The sequence below is a fragment of the Marmota monax genome, unplaced genomic scaffold (assembly GCF_021218885.2).
Source record: "Marmota monax isolate L192 unplaced genomic scaffold, Marmota_monax_Labrador192_F-V1.1 WCK01_AAM20220418_F8-fsc00051, whole genome shotgun sequence".
Classification (NCBI taxonomy): Eukaryota; Metazoa; Chordata; class Mammalia; order Rodentia; family Sciuridae; genus Marmota; species Marmota monax.
In genome coordinates, this window is record NW_026695202.1 from 6,202,855 (window position 1) to 6,224,748 (window position 21,894).

Consider the following 21,894-nt stretch of genomic DNA (forward strand, 5'->3'; position numbering starts at 1 on the left):
CTTCAAGTCCCGTCTTCGCTACTCCTTGGCCGCGAACCCTGGGTGGGTTTCTTACCACGTAGCATGGTTTTCTGTTCTATAGTAAGTGCTCACTAAATGACACCTGCTGTTAGCAATAATGATCCCGCCATGACGGAATGCTGAGAACAGTAAATTGCCCTTTGCGACCGATGTCAGGACTCGCACTGTACCGTAATTTGCCATCCCATAATATTTGTTAGGCAGCAATCTCAAGAGGACTCTCCAGAATGCTTTGAAGGAGATACTTTTCCCGACGGAAGCCCCCATGGGGGCGAATGGGCCCATTTCAAGACGGGGAGGCCACCCGCCGCCCCTCTGGTCCCTCTACGTGGGCCTGGCCCGTCACCTACCACCCAGGGCTTGCTGCAGAAGTTGTAGACGGAGTAGAGGGAGTTGACGGCTGGCAGCCCTCCGTACTGGAGGCCGATGACCAGGCTCCGGTAGTCCTCACCCAGGGCCATACTGTAGGCATGCTGACGGACCAGGATGAAGTCGGGCTTGAAGGATCTGCCGAGAGAGAGTCACCAACAGCGTCAGTACAGGATGCGGGGGAGCCTCGCTGGGGCACCAGGGCATGGGCCGTGGCTTGCCAGGCATAGGGCTGACCTGGTCACTGGTGTGGTCACTGCCCCTTGGGAGCTCTTAGCTCAGAGTCTGTGCAGGGCTGGGAGGGTGAGGATGAAGGTCAGAAGCGGATGCAGCCACTCATCTTTCAAGTTCAAGACTGAAAACGCCATGTACTCTCTCTCCTGTGATTTTTGCAACCAGGAGAAAATATATTAAATAATTCAGTGAATAGACCAGATTCTGCTGGGCTGTGGGTGCTACACTGAATGTCATCACCTGTGGGGAGACCAACTGCCCCGGCAGCGGGTATTGTGGCCATCAGTTTTGCAGATGGGCACCCAAGGCTCAATGAGACTAAACTCCTTGCTCAAGAAGATGAGCTGTAGGTGAGCCAGGGCGCAGCTGCTTGGGAGGCTGAGGCAGGAGGATCTCGAGTTCAAAGCCAGCCTCAGCAATGGTGAGGCGCTAAGCAACTCAGTGAGACCCTGTTGCTAGATTAAATACAAAATAGGGCTGAGGATGTGGCTCAGTGGTTGTGTACCCCTGAATTCAACCCCTGGTCCCCCCGTCCCCCCCAAAAAAAGACATGCTGTAGTTGAGTGACAAGGCTGGTCTGGCTCTCAACCATTTCAGATCAAATGTGTAGCAGTAGCAACCCCCAGAAGGTAGCAGGAGTATTCACGTAATGGTCAGATGCGTGCCAGGCTCTCTGCCAGAGCTGGGGCAGGTCTGGACCTTTCGTCCAATTTATAGTTGGGCGTGCTGCAGCTCAGAGAAGTTAGCTGACCTTGAACTTGGGTCATCTGGCTCCAAGTCCATGCCCTTTTTACCTCATTGCAGGGCTCCTGGTGGATTTACACATTGTTTTATTCACACTGTCAAGGGCCAAACTATTTCTGGATTCCTCGCTTCTAAGTCACATGAAAAAAAAAATCAGCCTCTTTGTAGGTATGGGGTTTATGCTCCGCATGGTGTGCATGATCAATCCACTTGGCTCTTTTGGAGCCAGGCCCTTAACTTCAAATAAATGGTGTCTCTTTAAAATAATTCAAATGTAAGTTAAAAATAGCTCTCGAAGGGAAAGGACTGGTCCCCACTGAAGACAGAAGGAAAGAATGTGCAGGTGCGGATGATTCTCAAATCACAGTGAGCATGGTCCCTGCCCTATGCCCCGGGCCTGACACGGTGGCAGCAGGTGTGTAATGAATGTGTTGAAGGGCAGGACAGTGAGCAGGAGCCTCACTCACCTCACTGCCAAGGGCAACACCAAGGTCTCCTTGGCTAACTGATAACTCGGGTGAAGGAAGCCACTTGGACAGCGGCATCCTCTTCCTGCAGGGGATGCCTAGTGTGTTCAAGGGATGGCAGTGGGAAGAAATGGAGTGTGTGTGTGTGTGTGTGTGTGAATGTGTGTGTGTGTGTCTCCAACATGGATCTGATGACAAAAAGGAGCACTTGTTTGTAAATGTAACCATTTTCTGCCTTTATCTGATTTTTTTTTTGGGGGGGGAGAACTAGGGATTGAACCCAGGGCTTTGCAAATATGAGGCAAACACTTTGCCACTGAGCTACATCCCAGCTCCCTTTATCTGATTTTAAAAACAGTATCAAAAAAATCTATGGGAATGCTTTGACAACTAAGAGAAAATTTCTAATAATCTACTATACCGTATTTAATATGCATCCATACTCTTAAATGATTTTATACTTTCTGTTAATTATGATTTTTGAATTTTTTCACATAGTATTATTATGTCAGTGTTTCTCCTGCTATCAAAATACCAGCAAATATATAGTTTCTGAGAGCTGCGTAACAATCCACTGAATGACACGCCACAATGAAGTACCCAGTCACCTACACTGCCTAGAAGGGGGTTTTCAATATTTCACTAGTCCGTAATTGCAGACAAATCAATGCCAACATTTTAAACTATGCTTGTAAGACAGATTCTAAGTGGGATTAATGGATTAAAGGATATGAGTTATTTTCAAAAAATGTTTCTTTTTCATCTTTTAAGGTACTTTCCACCAATTTCCTATGAGAATGTCCATCTCACAACAGTCTCATCAACACTGCGGTTTTGGAATACTGTGTTTTTTTTGATCATGGACTTCCCCCAAGCTCCTCTGCATCTCATTGTTGTTTCGGTTTGCATTGTTTGCACACTAGTTACATTGAATTTTTTTTTCTTAACCATTTGCATTTTCTTTCCTGTTTCCATCTTTTCCTGTTTTAAAATAAAAGGGGGCCTTTTTTTGCTCATTGATGAGGGCTTTGTGTGGTAGGGACGTTGGCCTTGACCCAGTACACACGCCAATGTCTTCCCTGGAGGCTGGCTTATCCCTTCTTTCTAAAGGGCTGTCCATCTTTTTCCAAAGCACACAAACACATTTTCCGTTGCTCCCAGTCCAGTCTATTAGGGGTTCTTTTTTTCCTTTCTCTCTCCACTGTGCTGTTCAGAGAGTCCCCAGGGTTACGGCTCTGACCATGGCCCTCCCTGACAGTGTGGGTTCCAGGACGGACCCCAGTGGCAGCAAACATGGCGTCTCACTGGGGATAACACCCCCTTCATCTGTGGGGAAGAAGCTGGAGGGCTGATGTTGACGGGCTCCTAGGTCTTCCTTATTTGCAGAGAATTCATGATGGGGTGCAACCCAGGTCAAACAAAAACAAAACCTGGCTGCTGAGAGAGAGGGCGCCCAGGCCGAGTTCCAGGAACAGAACTCTCTGGATTGTCTCACAATGTCTTGTCCCAGACATCTCTCTTCAAAGCTTCTAAAAGCCACACTGAAGTCAGACTTATTCTGATGCTTTGACACAAAACACAAAGGTCACCTCCAATTCATCTTCAGGATTTGGACATCAATCTCCAAATTCCACAAAATGCTCTATCAAAATTATCCCCCTTCCTAAAGCCCCCTAAAGTCTCCCAAGGACAGCTCCTCATGATGCCACAAGGCCCCGGGGTGGGGCTGGGGGCTGTTGGTTTTCCATCTTCCTCCCCTCCGTCACCCCTGACCTCCCCCTGAGCCTCACTGGCCACTCTCCTTCCTCCAGTTCCTCTCCCTGGATGGTCTTGTCCCACGGGGTCAGAGGGGCCTGGTCCTTTAAGACCCCGTCCCATCTACTGTATCAAAACTCGCCCCAGCCTTCGCAGTGCCTGCTTTCTCTTCTTCTTGGCTCCTGTGGGAATTTCAGTCGTCCTGTTCCGTTTAGTTGCTTTCTGTCCCTCCCTCTCCTTGAAAGACGTCAGCTCAGTGAGAAAAGGGATCTGCTCGTCTTGGGCAGGGGAACCCTGACGATGTGTTCGGGTGAAGGATGGCATTAGTGGACGTGGGTACCAAGGAGTAGCTCGCGGGCCACCAGGCAGTGGAATGGCCACTGCAAAGGGAGGGGCCTCTTCCCTCGTGGTCCTAGAGAGGAGACCAGGTCTGGTAGCCAAAGTATCCCGCGGGTAACATGCGTCCCCTCTTCACTACAGGGCCACAAGTTCAGTATTTACAGAGAAAGGTTAGTATTACCCAAAAGTTTTTAGCCCCTAGGAATTCAAGTTGGTCCCCATGACCTCTGAGGATTCTCACATCCAGGGTGTAAAAGACATTTCCCCAGGGTGACGTATCAGGGTGGACCAGCGTGGTAGAGTTTAAGTTCTGTTTTTCATCACTACGGAGAATGCTGAGTCCTTGCTGCATGTCCAGGTGGGAGAGATTGGCGAGGATGATGGAGAAATTAGTGGCTCAGGCCAGGTGCCCAGTTCCTTCCCTTGAACCCAGCACCCCAGCTTCTCCATCCAGCCAGGGGACAGCCAAGTCCTGTGTGTCACCCCAACCTCCGTGAATGTGTCCCCCAGCCGTTACCAAGCCCGGACAGTGGACCAGAGGTGCCTACAGAGGTCGGGGATCCCGAGGTGGCTGGGACATGATCCCTGCTCTCATGATTCTGGCGACCCAGGCGGCTTTGCTAAGTGAGGGAAGGAGCAGGAGGGCGGGGGGGCGGGGAGATACTAGGGCGCCAGGTGTGTTCAGCTTTTTCTGCGGGTAGGTATGGGTAAGCGGGTGGGGGAGGCTTGGACTTAAAAGAAAAGCAGCAACTTGAGAGTGGGCAGGGGTCTGAGGGTGCTCCAGGCAGTGGTGGCACCTGCGACCAAGGGATGGGCTCTGTAACAGGGCTTAGTGGCCTCGCTGGCTTTTGCTTGGTCTGCTCGCCTCCTCTTTCTCTGCCAGCAGAGCTCCCATCAGGGGACCGCATTTCCTTCCCTGGTCGGGAACTGAGTGAGGATTGAACCTCGGAGGCCCAATGTGCCTTCTAGGGGGTGAGCTGAGGAGCCGGCTAAGGCCAAGAAGCAAGCTGGGCTGTCGGGGACCACTTTCCTGCTCCACGGAGGTGTCCCTTCTGTCAAAAGTGCTGGTTGGGAACAGAGACACAGGCCCCGTCAACACCAGCAGAGCCTGAACCCTACTGAGCCAGAACCAGAGTTATCTTTCTCTTCTGAGCTGGGTGAGCTATGAAGTGACCCCTGCACCCCGTTTCCTGTTCCTCAGTAGGTTAAACTGGGTCAGTTGCTTTCTACCAATATTGCTCTGATATTGAGAAGAAGGGGCCAAGTTTCCAGATAGTTCCATGATTGGAGTATAGGTAGGATTTGGCAGCAAGAGATGAGGTTGGGTAAACAATTCCAGACACCCCTGTTAGGCCCCTTGACACTCCGCTCTGTCTGCCATGCCACTGGCCCAACCCTGTGTCTTTCATGCCTGGGCAAGGAAGGTCCCCTTCAGTCCCACACAAGAGGGTACTTCCTGGTTGGAGACTTTCACTGTTTCCCTCTCTCTCTCTCTCTCTCTCTCTCTTGTTATTTCAGCTTTAGATTTAATAGGACTCTGTTAGTTGGGTTCTTGATCCGAGGTATTTCTCAGAAGTGGCTGTTGGCACGGCAGAGGAAGCCAAGGAGGATGGGCAATTAAACGGCAAGGACGAGACAGGTGATTCATGGTAAGGATTATGGCAGGCTCCAGGCAGTGTCGAGAGGCAGGGGGCCAGAGGCTGAGTGACTTCTAGCCGTTGGAGAAGTGTCATAATTCCCTCAACTATGCAGAGGCCGCAGTAGCAAGAAGGGATCTTGGCGGGGCTTTGCCTGGGACCTAAGTTAATGAGCAGAAGCCTCATTATTCTCAGCCGCTTGACTGCTATTTTGTAACTGTCCCCTGTTCTTCACGATCCCAGCTGGCCAAGAGGGATGATCACGCTGATTGGGGGGGGTGGGGGTCACCTGCTGGCTCCTCGTACCCAGATCAGATCCCAGCCAGGCCCTGGGGAGGTTCCAGACTCTCTGACTTCATGTATACCAGCAGAGAGAACTCAAGTTTTCTTAACGGTCTTCCTGCTTCCCTGAACTTCTGTCCTTTCCACCTCTGAAAATGCAACCTGTGGTACCACATCTAGTGGAAGGGCACCCAGGAGGCCGAGCAAAACAGCAGAAGGAGGGCAACCCATCTGCAGGGTCTCCAGGGTCCCCAAGGCTTCCCATCACACCACCCCGCTGCAAGAAGACACCAGAGGAAACGGGCGCTGTGCAGATGGAGGGCTTGGCCTGACCATATGGAAGGATTTTGGGAATGAGCGATGCTTCCCGCCAGCCCGGGGACTGTAAGAAATTAGTCCAGGCCGAAAAGCAATGAGGTGGCAGCCAACCAAGAATCTGAGGAAGAGCAGACAAGGGGAGGCCACCTCCAGGCTGTGCGGACGGGCGTCATGGCAGCTTCCAGCTGCAGGCTGGAGGGGAAGGGGCCCCGTGGGGACGACAGGCAGCCAGGCTCTGTGATGAACCCCGGGGCCCTCTCCGCAAAGCACTGGGAGGTTAATAAAACCCAGATGCGAGTTGCTGGAGGAAGTGAATTCCTCATCTCCCGTCTCAGCCCCAGGATCTCGGTGTCTTTATCCTGATCAGTTCCTTCCCTTTCATGTCAGAGAAGGAGTCCCCCAGACTCCATCCTCTTCCTCTTTCACCCTGGAAAGATCCTGCCTGTTATGGTTTGAATTGTGTCCCACCCAAAAGACAGGCTGAAGTCCTGAGCCGTGTTACCCACGAAGGTGACCTGATTTAGAAATAAGGTCTTTGCAGAGATGGGGTCGCGCTGGAGTCGAGTGTGCCTAATCTAATGACCGTGCCTTTAGAAGAGGGGAACTGGGACACGGATAATACCCAGAGAGGGAGAGGAGAATGTCATGAGATGAAGGAATGAGTCAGAGATTACAGTCATGTGTCTGGGATCCAGGGAACGCTTTGGCAACTCTCAGAAGCCAGCAAGAAGCAAGAAAGATTCTGCCCTAGAGCTTCCTGCTGACACCTCAATTTCCAGCTTCTAGTTTCCAGGATTCTGGGAGAGTAAATTTCTGTTGTTAAAGCCACCCGGCCGTGGCACTGTGTTCTGGCAGTCTCCAGAACCAAATCTACTGTGCGTCCCCAATATTCCCTCTTCTTAGCAGTTTGCATGGCTTTCTGGCTTTCCCAAGCACAGTCTTGTTCTCCAGTGGCCAAAATAGCGCTTGTCTTCGTCTGTTGAAGCGACTGTAGCAAAATGCCCCAGGCTGGGTGGCTTATAAACAACAGAAGCTGATTTCTCATGGTTCCGGAGGCTGCAAAGTCCAAGGTCAAGGCACCAGGGGATTTAATGTCTGCTGAAGGTCTACTTCCTGGTTCATGGTTGATGTCTTCTAGCCGTGTCCTCACAAAGCAAAAGAGACAAGGGAGCTCTCGGAGACCTCTTAATAAGGCCGCGAATCCCACTCATGAGCACTCCACCCTCAGGACCTTATCACTTTCCACAGGTCTCACCCAATACCGTCACAAGGCGCGTCCCTCAAGCATAGCAAGCCCCAACCTTGGCAATAAGAAAACCTTTATTTCGAGGTTAAAAATGAACTGAAAGTTTGGGGATGTTCATTTTTATATGAAACAATGAGCAAATTGGCAAACCCATAAGCTCACAGAGGTTGCTTTTTTTGGGGGGGGGGGGAATAGAGAGTCACTCAAAGGCTGACCTCATTATTTGAAGGGTAAGGTGGGAAATAGGGATAAAAAGAATGCAACACCTTTTTACAAGCAGGAAAAAGCAGTGAGGTTATCTTCACTGTGGAAAAAATGAAAGATGTAGCAGTGAGATCATATCATGGAAAATGCCATGGTACAAGTTCACGTGACCTAAAACAATAGAAGAGAGAAACGGTTTTATGATTTCAGCAGTGAAACATGTTGGAAGGAGAGATGGAAAACGGCTTGTTAGGTCAGGCGGTGAGATGGCAGTGTGTGATTTCTTTTGAAAATTTCCAGTTTTGTTGTAACCTGGATTGAGCACTAACTAGAGATTTCAGTTGACACAAATTGGATAAATGGATGGACGGATGGATGGATGGATAGATAGATAGGTGACCTTATAGACCTAACCCTTACAGCCCCATGAGCTGTCTCCCTTCTTCCTTCCCTCTCTAGACCTGTTGGACAAGGCCATCTGTGCCTGCCAGCCTCGGCCATGCACCCATCTCTATGGTCCTCTCTGGTGGCCTCTTTTTCACTCCAGTGAAATTGCACTGAGGTCCTTTATAAATGCCAAAGCCTCAGATCAAATGGCTTCTGTGTCCTCGCTTTCTCTGATTTCTAATTATAGCTAACGTACAGTGACACTCTAGTCCAAGCCCTCTTTGGAGCCTGAAGAGGGAAACTGATAGGGAAACTGAGGCCAGGAACTATTAAGGAACTTGCCAAAGTCACACAGCTATCCAGGGAAGAGACACGCGTCAGCCCCCGCAGCCTGCTGACTCTGGAGCAGGGTTTCTAACATCAGCACTACGCATATTTTGGAGCTGGATGATTCTTTGCTGTGGAGGTGTGTGTCCTGTGCATTCTAGAATGTTAGGCACATCCCTGGCCTCAAGCCATTAGACACGGTAGCAATTCCATGCCCAGCGGTGGCAACTAGAAATGTCTGCAGACATTGCCAAGAGCTCTGTGGAATCATCTCTCTTTAGGGGCTTTTCCCATCTTGTCCTCACAGGCAAATAATGAGAATGACTCAGATTTATAGATCACTGCGGCTGTGCCAGGAATCATTTCTAGGCCTTTAATTATGTTATCTTTAATTCTCACAATGACCTTACAAGATATCCTCATTTCAGAAGTAACTCAGCCACAGAGAGATTAAGCAAAGGGGGAAGGAGATCCACCTAAGATTCGGATGCGTGTCTTTAGGCTCCAAAACCAATTTGCACAACCCTCCTCCAGGGCAGAGTAGGTGTTAGGCACATAGTAGGTGCTCAGGAGGTCCACATGGACATGAATCCAGAATGGACATGGCTTCACTTCTCAGTGTCCTGGTGCATCTAAAGTCAACAACATTTCACCAAATAACAGGAAAACAGTATCAGAACATGCCAGAACATTATGAAGGGTGGCAGGGAAATTAAGGCGTCATGTAGTCGCGGCTCTGTCCTTGCCTTGCAGAGTCTTGGCAGAATCTGGGCCTCAGTTCCCTTGCTGGTAGCAGGGACCTCTGAGGGTGCTCTTGGACCCTTCACTTCCGAACATGGCTTTCAACTCCTTCCCTCTCCTGTGCATCCCCTTGCTGTATTCTGTCACCTGGGAAAGGTCTCTAAGAATCAGTTCTGACCGTCGGGTATTCGCTGAGTGCCAGGAATTTGTGGAGGGCCTTTTAAGCAATGTGTCCTAGAATCCTCACACAAAACCTCTGTGAAGTCGGTAAGTAGCTTGACCTGGGTTCCCCGGATGCAGAAACTGAAACAGAGATTCCTGGAGAGAGCGCTCTGCATGGGGAAATCTCTGGGTAAAAGCTGGGCTTGGCCAGATCCACGGGGGTCCCTGGATCTTGAAAAAAGAGGGCTGGGCCGTGTCCTCAGTAGCAGTCACAGATTCCCCTGGCAGGTGGCGGTGGGGGGAGTTTGGCCTCTCCCCTAGCTCAGAGATGCAGTTACCCTCAGCTGAAGGTGACGCAGAGGGCCATGGGCATAGCCACTGCGGGGTGCACCAGCTGTCACAGAGGTGCTGAGCAAAGAACAGGCCTGAGTTACGCAGAACTAGTACTGGCCCCTGTTGCGGAGCAGGAGAACTGAGACCCGAGGGCTTAGACCCATTCCCAGGAATCATCAAGCCCACAGGTTGGAGTGTCAGATTGTTCGGATCACACCCTAACCACCCTAACCGCATCTCCGATAAACAGGCCCCACCCCCGAGGGGCAGGACACAGGCCTGTTTCCCAGGCACAGTGAAGACACCCGTGGGTGCTGGGATATGCTTGGAGAGACTGTGCGGGAGCTGCCACCCTCCAGGCTGGGGCCTCTGGGACAGGGCTCTGGAGGGTGCTGCCCTCGCCCAGGAGGGTCCTGGGGCAACGGCCCTCCAACAGCTGCCTGAACTCCGAGAGCTGTCAGTGGCCTGCTCCTGCGCAGGGCCGGCCTCCTGCCAGCCGCCCGACAGGGGACAGGAACATTATTCACGGGGAGATAAGGCAGCTGGTGAGAGATGGGCCTCGAGCAGCTGTTGCTCAGCCGCAGCTGGAACGGATGCTGGAGCAGTAGAGGGAGCAGGGAGGCGGAGGCCCATTTTAAGATAAAAAATGATGGTGTTGCTGAGGGCTGACGGGGACTCCTTTCAACCCAGGCCGGGAGCGAGGACGCACGGATACCCGGGCCTTCCCCGACGGTGTCCGCCTGACGAGCTGCACCAGGGCTTCCCTCGGGCCAGCTGTGGGACCAGCCAGGGCGGCCCAGCTGTCCCCTGGGCAGGAGATTCCCACCTGGTGAGTGGCCCCTCCATGCCGGCCAAGGAGCTGGGTCCAGGGAGATCTCCACGCTCCTATCTGGGTCACAGCCTGAAGTCAGTAGGTGGCCCCCACAGTGACCTGGTGGCACCCATCTCAGAAGACCAGGCCCCTTCGGGCTGCTGCCCTAGACCTGCCCTCTTCCCTCGCAGCTAGCCCTCGCAGATGGAAGTTTCCAGATTGGGGAGCCGAGGGGGTACGGGGTCTTTTTTCATCCTCTGTTTGTTTTATGAAGGAGCCATGAAGAGGGTTGTGACGTCTGTCTGTGGAGGGACCTGAGTTCCAGACATGAAGCTCTGGTCGTCTTCCAGGGCAACGTGTGCTGTCCCCACGGCCCCTGGGTCACCTCCCTGCCTGACCCCATGGAGAGCTTCCTCAAAAGCCAGGGCCTGGGCCCCCGGACCCACCAACCCTCCTGTCTGACTCTGTTAGAGGCCAGCGCAGGGGAGGGTGTGCCCAGGCTCCTTCAGGGTATCTGTGATGTTGGATTTCTCTCACTCGAAAGCCCTACAACAAACGCAGCAGAACGTTGAGATTTGACAAGCTCAGTCATGAACATGAAAGGCGGGTCATGTTTATGAAGTGTTAGGCACTTGTCTTTTTAAGAGCTTTAACTTAATCCTGACAGCTGCCCTTTGATGGGTGTGTGTGTGTGTGTGTGTGTGTGAAAGTCAGAGGCTCAGAGAGGTTAAGGAACCCTCCAACCTCCAAGGTGAACAACCTTCACGGTGGAATCTCTCAACTCCCTCAGTGTATTGGTATCTGACCTGCTATTCCCTGTACTTTTTCTCTGTTTGAAATAGTTCACAATTCTCTGAGAGGATCGGAAAGAAATAAACCAAAACGTTATTATTTGTCAAATCAGCGTATTCCACCTCCTAAGCATAGAATCATTCCAAATTTTAAAGTACATGTGAATATTTAAAAAGAAAAAGAAAAAAAAAAAAACGCCGGTGTTGTCCCTGCTCCCCAGGCCTCTGAGGCTCCTGCCCTTGTGCCGGCTCCTGTAGGCCCCTGCTCCCCCCTCCCAGTCTCTGCCAGCCCCAGCACACCACAGCCCAGCTGTCCCTTGGGTCCTGTTTCCCTCCAGGGCGGTGAGCCCCAGCAGGGAGGGTGGACGCTGGGGTGACATCTATACTTCCAGGACCTGGCCAGGTGCAAAGACTCCAGATGCTCAATAAAATTATTCAACTAAAGGGAGCCCCTCAGGGGGACCCCAGTGTGGGGACTGAGCAGCCCTGGAGGGAGAGACCCTGCGGGGGGTGGGGAAGAGGGTGCCCCCCCCGTGCCCCCCCCGTGCCCCCCCCCCCCCCCGCTGGAGACACATGGCAGTGATTTGCAGGACCATCACCAGGTGGGGTTTCCAACTTAAATGCTTCCAGCCGCACCTCCGCCGTGGGCAGGAACTTCTGAAGACAGGAGCTTGGCTGCTCCTGCTCAGCCCAGGGGAGAGGACAGGGCAGGTGTAGAGCGAGCTTCCTGTGTCTGACTTGTCATGTCTGGGGCTGTTGGCACTTGCCAGCCCACCCTCTTCACTCGGCTCAGGGATTCTCCATCTTGGCTGCATTCAGGAATCCCCCGGGGAGCCCTTAAAACTATTCACACGGAGTCCTTCCTCCTCTTCCTCAGCCCCCGGATATCCTGATATACAGCCAGGGGCCACATCAGGATGCTTTGGTCAATGACCAGCCATATTTACGAAGGGGGTCCTAAGATGATAATGGGGCTGAAAAATTCCTACCACTCAGTGATATCATTAGCATCACGACACCATAGAGCAACACAGTGTTAGTGGTGACGTGGGCAGACACACCTACCGAGCTGCCCACCCTGTAAAAATAGAGCACAGATGATAACGTGCAGCAGATAATACTTGATAAGTACAAATAACTATGTTGCTGGTTTTATAAATACTGTACCACACTTTAAAATCATTCTAGACTGTATTATTTCCATTTATTTAAAAAAAAAATCAGGACCAGGCACGGTAGCATCCACCTGTAATCCTAGCAGCTCAGGAGGCTGAGGCAGGAGGATCATAAGTTCAAAGCCAGCCTCAGTAAAAGTGAGGCACTAAGCCACTCAGTGAGACCCTGTCTCTAAATTAAAAAAAAATAATAATAATACAAAATGGACTAGGGACGTGGCCCAGTGGTTAAGTGCCCCTGGGTTCAATTCCTGGTACCAAAAAACAAAACAAAACAAAAAAGTCAGTTTACTATAAAATGTTTGTTGTGTTATCCCAGCAGCAGCTCAGACACCTCATGGTTGCATACAAAGGTCATGTCCAGCGACTGACCCATGCCACCTAGGTGTGGGTGAGTACACTCCATGATGTTCACTAGGGATGAAATCGGAGCACCTCGCCTTTGTCGAATTCAGCATGACTGTAACAGCCTGATGTGGTCAATTGGGATCGGGGGTAGTTTTAATGTGAAGTCAAGGTTGAGAACTCCTTCCTGTTAGGTGCTCCTTGCAAAAAAAAAAATAGCTGTCCCAAGGTGGGTGGTGATGACCTCTTCATTCGGTGAATATTTATTGAGCATCAATTATTTAAAAGGCATTGAGGAAGGAATGAGTTTGAGATCCCTGGCCTCTGGAGTAGCTAAGTGGAGAAGAGGTGTCCGTTGGCTGGTTCTGGTGTCCCTGGGTCAAACAGCAGCCTGGGAATGGGAGAGTCCTGGTACCACCGAAGCCCTCTTCAGATATTACTGACTGATCACAGGATGAGCTCCTGTTGAGTTCAGTAAGTGACTGTTGGATAAGTGAGCCAGGTGGCCATGACACACGTGTTACCTGGGGTGTTTCTCCAGGTTCAGCTGGGTGTGGATTTCTTCTTTCCCCTGCCAGGTGGGACTTCCCACACTCCTGCCAGCCGAGGAGCACGTTAGCATGAGGGACCACGTTACACCGGGTTTGGCTGAACCAAGGAAACATTTCTAGGTATTTAAATATGCTCCTCACTGACGCTGTTTGTTGATGGACTCCCTTCAAGGAGTGCTGCTGGTTAGGCCAGCACCAGATAAGCACACGTGGGCTCCTTAACCCTTCCACCAACTCCAGGGCCAATTAACGAAGTCTAAACGTTAGTGGAGTGTAGACTTGGGGTTCAAACCCTGGCTCTACCACTGCACAGTTGTGTGATCTCAGGAATACTAGGTAACATTTCTATGTCTCAGTTTACCCATCTGTTATGGTTTGGGTGAATGGTGTTCCCCAAAAGGTTCATGTGTGAGACAAGGCAAGAATGTTCCCAGGTAAAGTGAATAGATTAGGAGAGTTGTAACTCAATCAGTGGATTAATCCACTGATGTGGATGAATTGGGTGGCAACTATAGGCAGGTAGGCTGTCACAGGAGAGTTACGTCACAGGGGGGCAAGGCATTGGGGTATATATTTTTTCTCTGGTGAACAGAGCGTTCTCTCTCTCTCTCTCTCTCTCTCTCTCTCTCTCTCTCTCTCTCTCTCTCTCTCTCTCTCTCTCTCTCTCCTTCTTCATTGTCATTTCCTGAGATACTTTCCTCTGCATGGGGTGGGGATCCTGTTGCTCTCCCCTCAGGCCCAGAGCTTTGGAGCTGGCTGGCTGTGGACTGAGACCTCTGAAACTCTAAGTGCAGAATAAACTTGTCCTTCTCTACATCGTTCTCGTTGGGTCTTTTTGTCACAGTGATGGAAAACTGACCAAAACATCATCTATAAAAAACAAAACAAAAAAACACAGGGTGCAACAATCTTATGCACCCAGGCTGTTGTGATAAGGATAAAATCAGCCAATCCAGACAGAGTTAGGGAGCATCAGGCAGCCGGGAGTCCTTAATTAGTGATGAACCCTCAGTTAAATATTGATGCTGTCAGCTGAGTGTCATTTATTTATGACACATGCCAGAGTTTCCATGCATGCGATATTTTAAAAGAAAGTTCTCTCACATCTTCAAAGTAGGTGGTCCGTGGTTGTGGGCTCACATACGGTGGCCCCGCTGCAGGGCACTGATCTCCGAGCCTCTTCCTTTAATAAGTGGGTCTGGAGAGCCATTTCCGTGTCATGGGCCCACGGGCAGCCCTCCCAGCTTTCCTGCTGCGGCAGGTGGTATGGTTCGGGGATGTTCTCGGTGTCCTCCTGAGCATCTATGTGTTAAAGGCTGGGTCCCCTGTGTGCTGGTGTTGAGAGAGGGCAGAACCTCTAAGAGATGGGGCCTAGAGGGAGTCCTTTGGTCACAGGGGGCATGACTTGGGAGAGATGTAGGTAGTTCTTGTCCTCCCTTGGATATTTCTCACAAGAAGGTTGGTACAACCTTCTGAGCCCAGCCCTCAGTGGACTCTGGCATGTTGGTTCCAGATGGGATGCTCCCCTGCATGCACTCTGCCCTTTGCCATGGGTGCCTCACTAGAGCCTACACCATGGGGTTTGGACTTTAAGCCTCCAAAAGTGTGAGCTAACTAAACCTCTTCTCTTAATAAAGTGAGCCGCCTTGGGATTTTGTTGTAGTAACGTAAAGCTGACTAATAGAGCTGGCAACACGACTTCCTAGAGTCCCAACACCATACGCAGTGTCCTTGGTAAGGCAATCCATGGTGAGAATTCTATCTAGGGTTTTGCATTCGCCTTCCACATTCCTTTTCCGTACCACAACAGTCTTGGTAATGAACTTCAGATGTTTTTCCAAGGCCATGGATTAAAAGTCTTCTGTGTAGCATATTCTGGAAATTGCTTCATATCAGTACAAGAGAGAAGCATCTTTATTTTCAATTTCATCTCAGCAGATGATTCTAGTTTATTTAATAAGTCCCCTGTGCATGGACAATTGGGTTGTTTCTAATCTCTGGCTATTAACAAACACTTCAGAGAATAAAACTAATCTTAGCATTTACGTGATGTAGCACTTCAGTTGCTTGCCACCAATTTGGAATGTCATGCATATAAGTGATTATAAGAATATTGCATACCGTGGAGCTGGGTATAAAAATAAATAAATGAGGGATGTTTGTCTGCAGCTGCTCTATCATCTGCACGTAAGATGGCTTGGGCTGTGAATGACAGTGATGAGTGAGTCAATAAAGGAAATGCGTTCGCTCCTACCACCGAGATGGGGCAATCACAGGGCTGAGAAAGTCAGAGGCTCAGTGTCACACTCAGGGACCTAAGTGCTGTCTGTTCTGATTTCTGTTCTCTCTTGTCTTCACACTGTTCCTCCAGGTGTTCAGTGAGCCCCCTCGGCTCCCTGGTCACACTCCCTGCCTTCGAGGAAGAGCCCCTTTCTTGGGTTACTATTAAGAAGCTGGTGAACTTTCCAGAATTCTCAAGCAGGCCCTTCTCCCAGGCCTTACTGGCTGGAACTGTATCACGTTCCCTCTTTACGCACCTCCCTCAGTGGGAACAGAATGACCACAACTGGCTGAAACTAAGAGGGTCATTTGTTCCTTGAAGCATATGGCCACAGATCCACTGAATAAACTCGGGGCCTGGCAAGCCAGAAAGGAGGCGGGCAAACCGGACACAGCGGACCTCCTGAAAGCCCTGTGCTATTCTTTCATAGAATCGGCTCTTGGAGTGTGTGTTGAAGAGAAGGCATTGCTAAGTGGATTTTCCATGACACACATCAATAGATTTAAAATGCAGTCGTCACTCTTAAATTCTGGCTAGACGGCTTTAGTGAGGGGAATCAGAAACTGCAAACTTGAGGCTCCCCGTCACTTCTGCGTGGCCTGGAGAACTTTCTTTGCTCTCTGGACCTCCTTTTGTCTCCCTTGTAGAAATGACACCATGGAGGCAGATTTGATGTCAGGGATAAAGAAAAGGAGGTGGGCTTTGCACTCGGACCTGGTTTAGGACCCCAGCTCCACCGTCACCGTAACCATGGAGTGCTTTGGAACTGCCTCCTCATCAGTAAATGGGGAAGAAAATCTGCAATTCTCAGGTCCATTGAAAATATATAAACTATAGAGGTGTTGTCTGCATAAACTAAAATGTACATTTAAGTTGCACAGTCTGATGACCTCGACAAATGTATACACCCCCGGAACCATCATGCCAGTCAAGAGACACACTTTCACACCCCAGTTTGCTTTATGCCCCTCTAAGGTTAATCCTACACCTAACCAGCCCTTATTCCCTTGGCCCCGAGTGGCCTCTAGAGTTTCAGTGACTATGGAGTAGTTTTGCATATTCTAGAATCTCATATCAGTGCTTTCTGCATCTAGCTTGTTTTTCTTACCATAATATCATCATAATGTACCACAATGCGAGTGTGGGTCGGACCCGAGACTTGCTTTCATAATATGGCAGAGGTGATGGAACGTCACTCCTGCGATGTTACCTTCCTGAGGCTCCACCCTACTAGCAGACCGGTTCTCCCTTGCGTACTTTGAAGAAGCAGATGGCCATGTTGTGGGAAGACTCATGGGAAGGGCCAAATGACGACCTCTAGGAACTGAGGGTGACCTCTAGGAGCTGACGGAAACCTCCACTTACAACCAGCAGGGAGCAGGGGCCCTCAGTTTTATAGCCACAAGGAACTAAATCCTGCCAACAGCTGAATGAGTTTGGAAGTAGTTCCACTGCCAATCTAGCCTCCATATAAGACCCGAGCCCCAGATGAGGGCTTTCCTCTTTTTTCTTTTTTGCAGTACAGGGGACGGAACTCAGGGACATTCTACCACTGAGCTACATCCCCAACCTTTTTTTTTTTTAATTTTGAGACAGAGTTTGGCTAGGTCTCCCAGGCTGGCCTCAGACTTGCAATCCTCCTGCCTCAGCCTCCCTCGTCGCTGGGTTTACAGGCATGGCCCAAGGTACCCAGCTTCAGGTGACCTCTCACCTTGGAGAAGATCCAGCTAAGTTATTCCCAGACAAACACCCACACAAACTATGAGATGATATGTGGGGTTTTAAGGCAATAAGTGTAGAAAGATAATACACACCTCTTGGTGGTATACTCCTCTTGTCACTGAGAAGCCTTTCTCGTGTGGCTGTAGCACATTTTGTTTATCTGTTTACCAGGTGATGCACATTGGATTGAGGGCTGTTATGAATAAAGTTGCTCCAAGGATTCTTTTAAAAGTCATTGAGTGGACATGTTTCATTTCCCTTGGGAAAAGTCTAGTAAGAGAACAGTCGGACTCTGCGATGCATATATATTTAACTTAATGTCCACCATCTCACGTGCCCACCAGCTATGGACAAGAGTCACAGCTACTCCATACCTCCTGCCCCTGACAGCTTGTCCTCTAGGTTCTTAAGATTCCATATCTCATTATAGTCTTTATTTTCATTTTCCTGATGGAGAATGGTGCTTGATTTTGAGGCTTGTTGGTGATGTCTTCTGTATCCTCCTCTGCCAGGTACCTGTCTAAATCTCAAGAGACTGCCATCCACAGGGACGTCTCCGGACCACATTATGAATGCAGTGAGACTGATATTGAATAAACATGAAGTCAAGGAAGACTGTGATGCTTGGGGTGTTATTATTTTTAAGGTCACTTAGAAAGAAATCTGTATGATTCTATAAAATACGCTTTTAAAAGATCTGTTCTAAATCATCGTCCTGTGGGAGAGGAGGGGAGAAAGAGAGAAAGAGAACGAGGTGAAGTAACAGGGAGGGGGCAGGGAGGCAAGGGGTCCTCAGGCCTGGATCCGGAAGGCTTCACGGGAGGGAGGCTGTGCCCAGGCCAGGGGCCAGGGGAGTTCTGCCTTAGAGACATCAGAGTGAAGCCTCTGTCCGTGGCTCTGTCCCGGCCTCCAGCTCCGCCAGACCTGGCATCCAGAGGGTGGCAAGCACCTCTATTCAAAGCAGCAGAGACTCAGGCTTTGCATTAGTGCCTGGGCCTGCCTAGCGCTCAGCAGGGTGGGGCTGGAGGACCAGGCCCAGCACATGGAGGGGCTGCTGCGGGCACTGAGAGCCGCTCTCCATCAGGGAGGCTAAAATGAGCAGGTCCTCCTCCCACTCCTTGACCACCACCCTGCACCTCCCGGCTGGGTCTGAACAGCCCTGCTCCCAGGGGCTCCGGAGGCCTGGCTTCTGAAACTCCCAAAGGGGGTCAGGCGGGGACTGTGCCCAAAGCTTCCCATGACTCAAAATATCCTCAGGGGGAATAAAACATTTGACAGGGACTTTCTCTTTTTTTTGCTAATAAATGTGACATGGGCTTATTTAAAAGGTGGGGAGACCACAGCAAGATATAAAGAAGAGGGTGAGAAACAAACGTTTCAGAATTCACAGATAATGATTCCGTTTCAATGTATTTCCTCCCAGATTTCCAACATGTAAAGATATACGCAAACACATGCATTTCTAAATAACATCAAATTATACACACATGCCCTCCTGGGACTTATTAGTTTCAGGGATCTTTATGTTCCAAACTATGAACATCTGGACTTTTTTTTTTTTTTAACAATCTAAGTTTTTCATGGTGGGTGAGAATTTCGACTTTTATAAATTATCACAAAGGTTTCTGGAGAGAATGTCATCTGTAAGCTCATCTTTTTTGACTTCCCTAATCTTTTCTTGCCAAAAGTAGTAGAAAACTTACTGGATCAAAGGCCATGAGCATATACGTTTAGGCTGTCAGGTAGACGACTCATTAATTTCCACTTTTATCAATAGTTTATTAAAATATCAGTTTGGTTTACTATCGGCAACATTCAAATTGATTTTTTAAATCTTTTTGATTCAGGAAAAAAAAATGTTTTCTGGTGTTCTTCATCTATTCTTTGATAATTTATTGAGATTGAGCATCTTTTTTATGTTTTTGTTCACAGATCATTCCTTCTTTTTGGTGGATTACTTATTTACAGCTACTGCTTATTTTTATGTTGGAATGTTAATCTTTATTGATTCCTAAGAACTATTTACATATTGAGGCAGTAATCTGTGGCCAAAGCTTGCAAATATGTTCTCTGAATCTATCATTTCTATGAGCCATGGCTCACAATGCAGCAGAAGGTGGTCTAGATGTTCTAGATCCTTCCATCCCACTGGTGGGCAATACGTGAAAGCTCCTTTTTGTGCTCTCCTGGAATGGTTACTCCCTAAGGAAATATCCCATCCGCCTATTTAATGTATCTTCTTGTACTGCAGAGTGTGGAGAAGCGCTGTGGCGGGGATTTTGAATAGAAGCAGAATGAGCAATTAGAAGCACTTGGGGCACAGAACCCTGGGGGCAATCCTCTCCCACTTTGGCTGTTTCCTGCTGGCAGAGAAGTTTCTGGAAAGGCGAATCGGTGCGTCCGTGGTTTCTCTAGGGCCCTGCTCCAATGTGCAGTGGAGTTGGCGATAGTTTCCGGGACTTGTTCTGAGTCCTGGCTGCGGCAAAAGGCATCTGAACTGAAACATGCCCCCCCCCCACCACCGGGGTGGCTCAGGTCTGCAGGGTTCACAAACTTCGGGACGTCCAGGCTAGAGCTTGCCTTTCTAGATGGCTCAAGATGTCTCAACCTCCTTTCTGCTAAACATCCCTGCAATCTTTTCTGTGGCCTGCACCAAATCTTGATAAAACCTTCTAGTACTTTCTCTGGCTTCTAAGTCCTGCCACTCTTGCGGTCTCTCCAGGTCTTGCAATCCTTTCCAGTCATGGGGCAATTCACTCCTCTCTGCAGGGAACCCAGAGTGCTCGCTGCAGTATCTTCAGCATCCTCTAAGGGTTTTTATAAATTCTTTGCATCTATATTTCTTTGCAAATGATACAGCACAATGAAAGGGTGGGTTCTGCCTTGAGTTCATATCCTGGATCGGTCAATCCTACTTGAGCCTCAGTTTCCTTGTCTGTAAAGATCATACCACAGGATGTTAGTGTCCACACAGGACTATCTCAGGCAGGCAGCAGGTGCTCGGTACCTACCACCATATAATCCATCCAGTCCCCTTTCCGTATCTTAGCATGGCTCTGGGAAAAGTACTAATCTAATCCTCCGTTCCTCAACTTCCTTCCTTGCAAATGAAGAAGCCTAGTATCTACCTTGCAGAATCTTGAAGTTCAGAGGAAATAATAAAATTGGAGGCATATTCTGGGTCTACATAGAAGGTGTTATTTGGGGTCCAGGTTTTGTGTCCAGCCCACTTTTTAGTTATCAACAAAAGCCATACTACGCAGAGTCATTTCCTTTATTCGGAAGGTGTTTATTGTGCACTTACTGTGTGCCAGGTACTCTGCTGGAATGAGAGATGGAGGTGAATGGGATAGATGTGATCTCTGGTCTTAGGGGCAGCAGTGGGGGGACAGAAAAAACCCCAAACACATTTAAACATGTGCGTACCATTGTGGTTTGTGATGAACACTGTAAAGGACACAGTTAGGGGACTGTATGAATCGAAGGCTGGACCCTGGTGCAGGGATGAGAGGCACCTGTGTTGAAGGTGGGGGGGGTGAAGAACTCTCTGCTCTTGGCTTATCTGGAAAGTTTCATGAATGAAAGAGATCATGGGGAGAACGGCCCATTTCTAGGGTGGGGCAGGTAAAGGAGTGAAGAGCGAGGACTTGGCTGAGACTAAGGGGAAAAGAGAGCAGCCCAGAGAGTCTGAGAAGTGGGACCTTCAAGAGACACGTGGGCGAGAGGCCAAGGGAGAGGGGCAGGGAATCTGATTATCCGGGATCCGTTCCTGGCCTCTGTAAGGTAACAATGATGAGCCCTGCTTCCTTCTGGAGGCAGAATAGATTAGAAAGAAATGGAACCCAGTCCCCTGACTTGGGTCCTAGTCCTGCTCCCTCACATACCCGCTGTGTCACTATGGACTTGACACCCCTAACGGCCTTCCCTGGAGTCTGTTCATGGAATAATTGTGCCCGCTGGGGGCTCATCCATTCCCTCCATTCCTCAGCCACATCTCGGGTAGTGACTGGGTACCAGGCACAGTGCCAGACGCCGGCTGTCCTTGCTCCCACTGAGCTCGCAGAGAACTGAAGGGACTCATGTGCACGCAGACGCGCCCAACTCAGTCGGGGACCTGATAGAGACATCCCAGGGGCACAGAGGAGGGAGTGGCTTCCTGGAGAAGCCGGCTCTTCAGGACAGTTTGAAAACAGGTAGCCTTGGGCAGGAGGCGGAGGAGGGCGGGAATCAGGAAACTGCCCTGACACGCAGGTGTGCGTGAGCTACACGACTGCTTGTGTGGACAAGGGGCGTCTGCACTCCAGAGTCAGATGAGAGCCCTGGGAAGCCCACCGGTCTACACCCCTGCATGAGACCCAGGGGAACACCACTCATTCACACCCTCACATGAGACCCAGGAGAGCCCCAGTGGTCTACACGCCCCCATGAGAGCCAGGGGAACACCACTGGTCCACCCGCTCACATTTGCATCCCCTGGTCTGCAATCCCCTTTACATTCAGTCTCCCTCCTCATCCCGCATCTTTGTTCAAACATCTTCTGTGTAGAGGAAGTCTTCCCTGAGCATGGCACGTGAGCTGACCGCCCCTCTGCTGTCCCTCTCTCTGCCACACACACTTCTCCCTGTGGCCCTCTGCACCCAACCGCACATCTT

At 50.0% G+C, this 21,894-nt stretch overlaps 1 protein-coding gene across 2 annotated transcripts in view; it reads right to left on the reverse strand.

Moving 5' to 3' along the window:
* The window catches only part of Syn3 (synapsin III), a 427,730-nt gene that overhangs the window by 270,036 nt on the left and 135,800 nt on the right, over positions 1 to 21,894 (reverse strand). For both annotated transcript variants that reach the window (XM_046429615.2, XM_058574327.1), the window contains exon 5: positions 372 to 528. In XM_046429615.2, the coding sequence (XP_046285571.1) occupies positions 372 to 528 (157 nt within the window). The remainder of the gene's footprint in view (positions 1 to 371; positions 529 to 21,894) is intronic.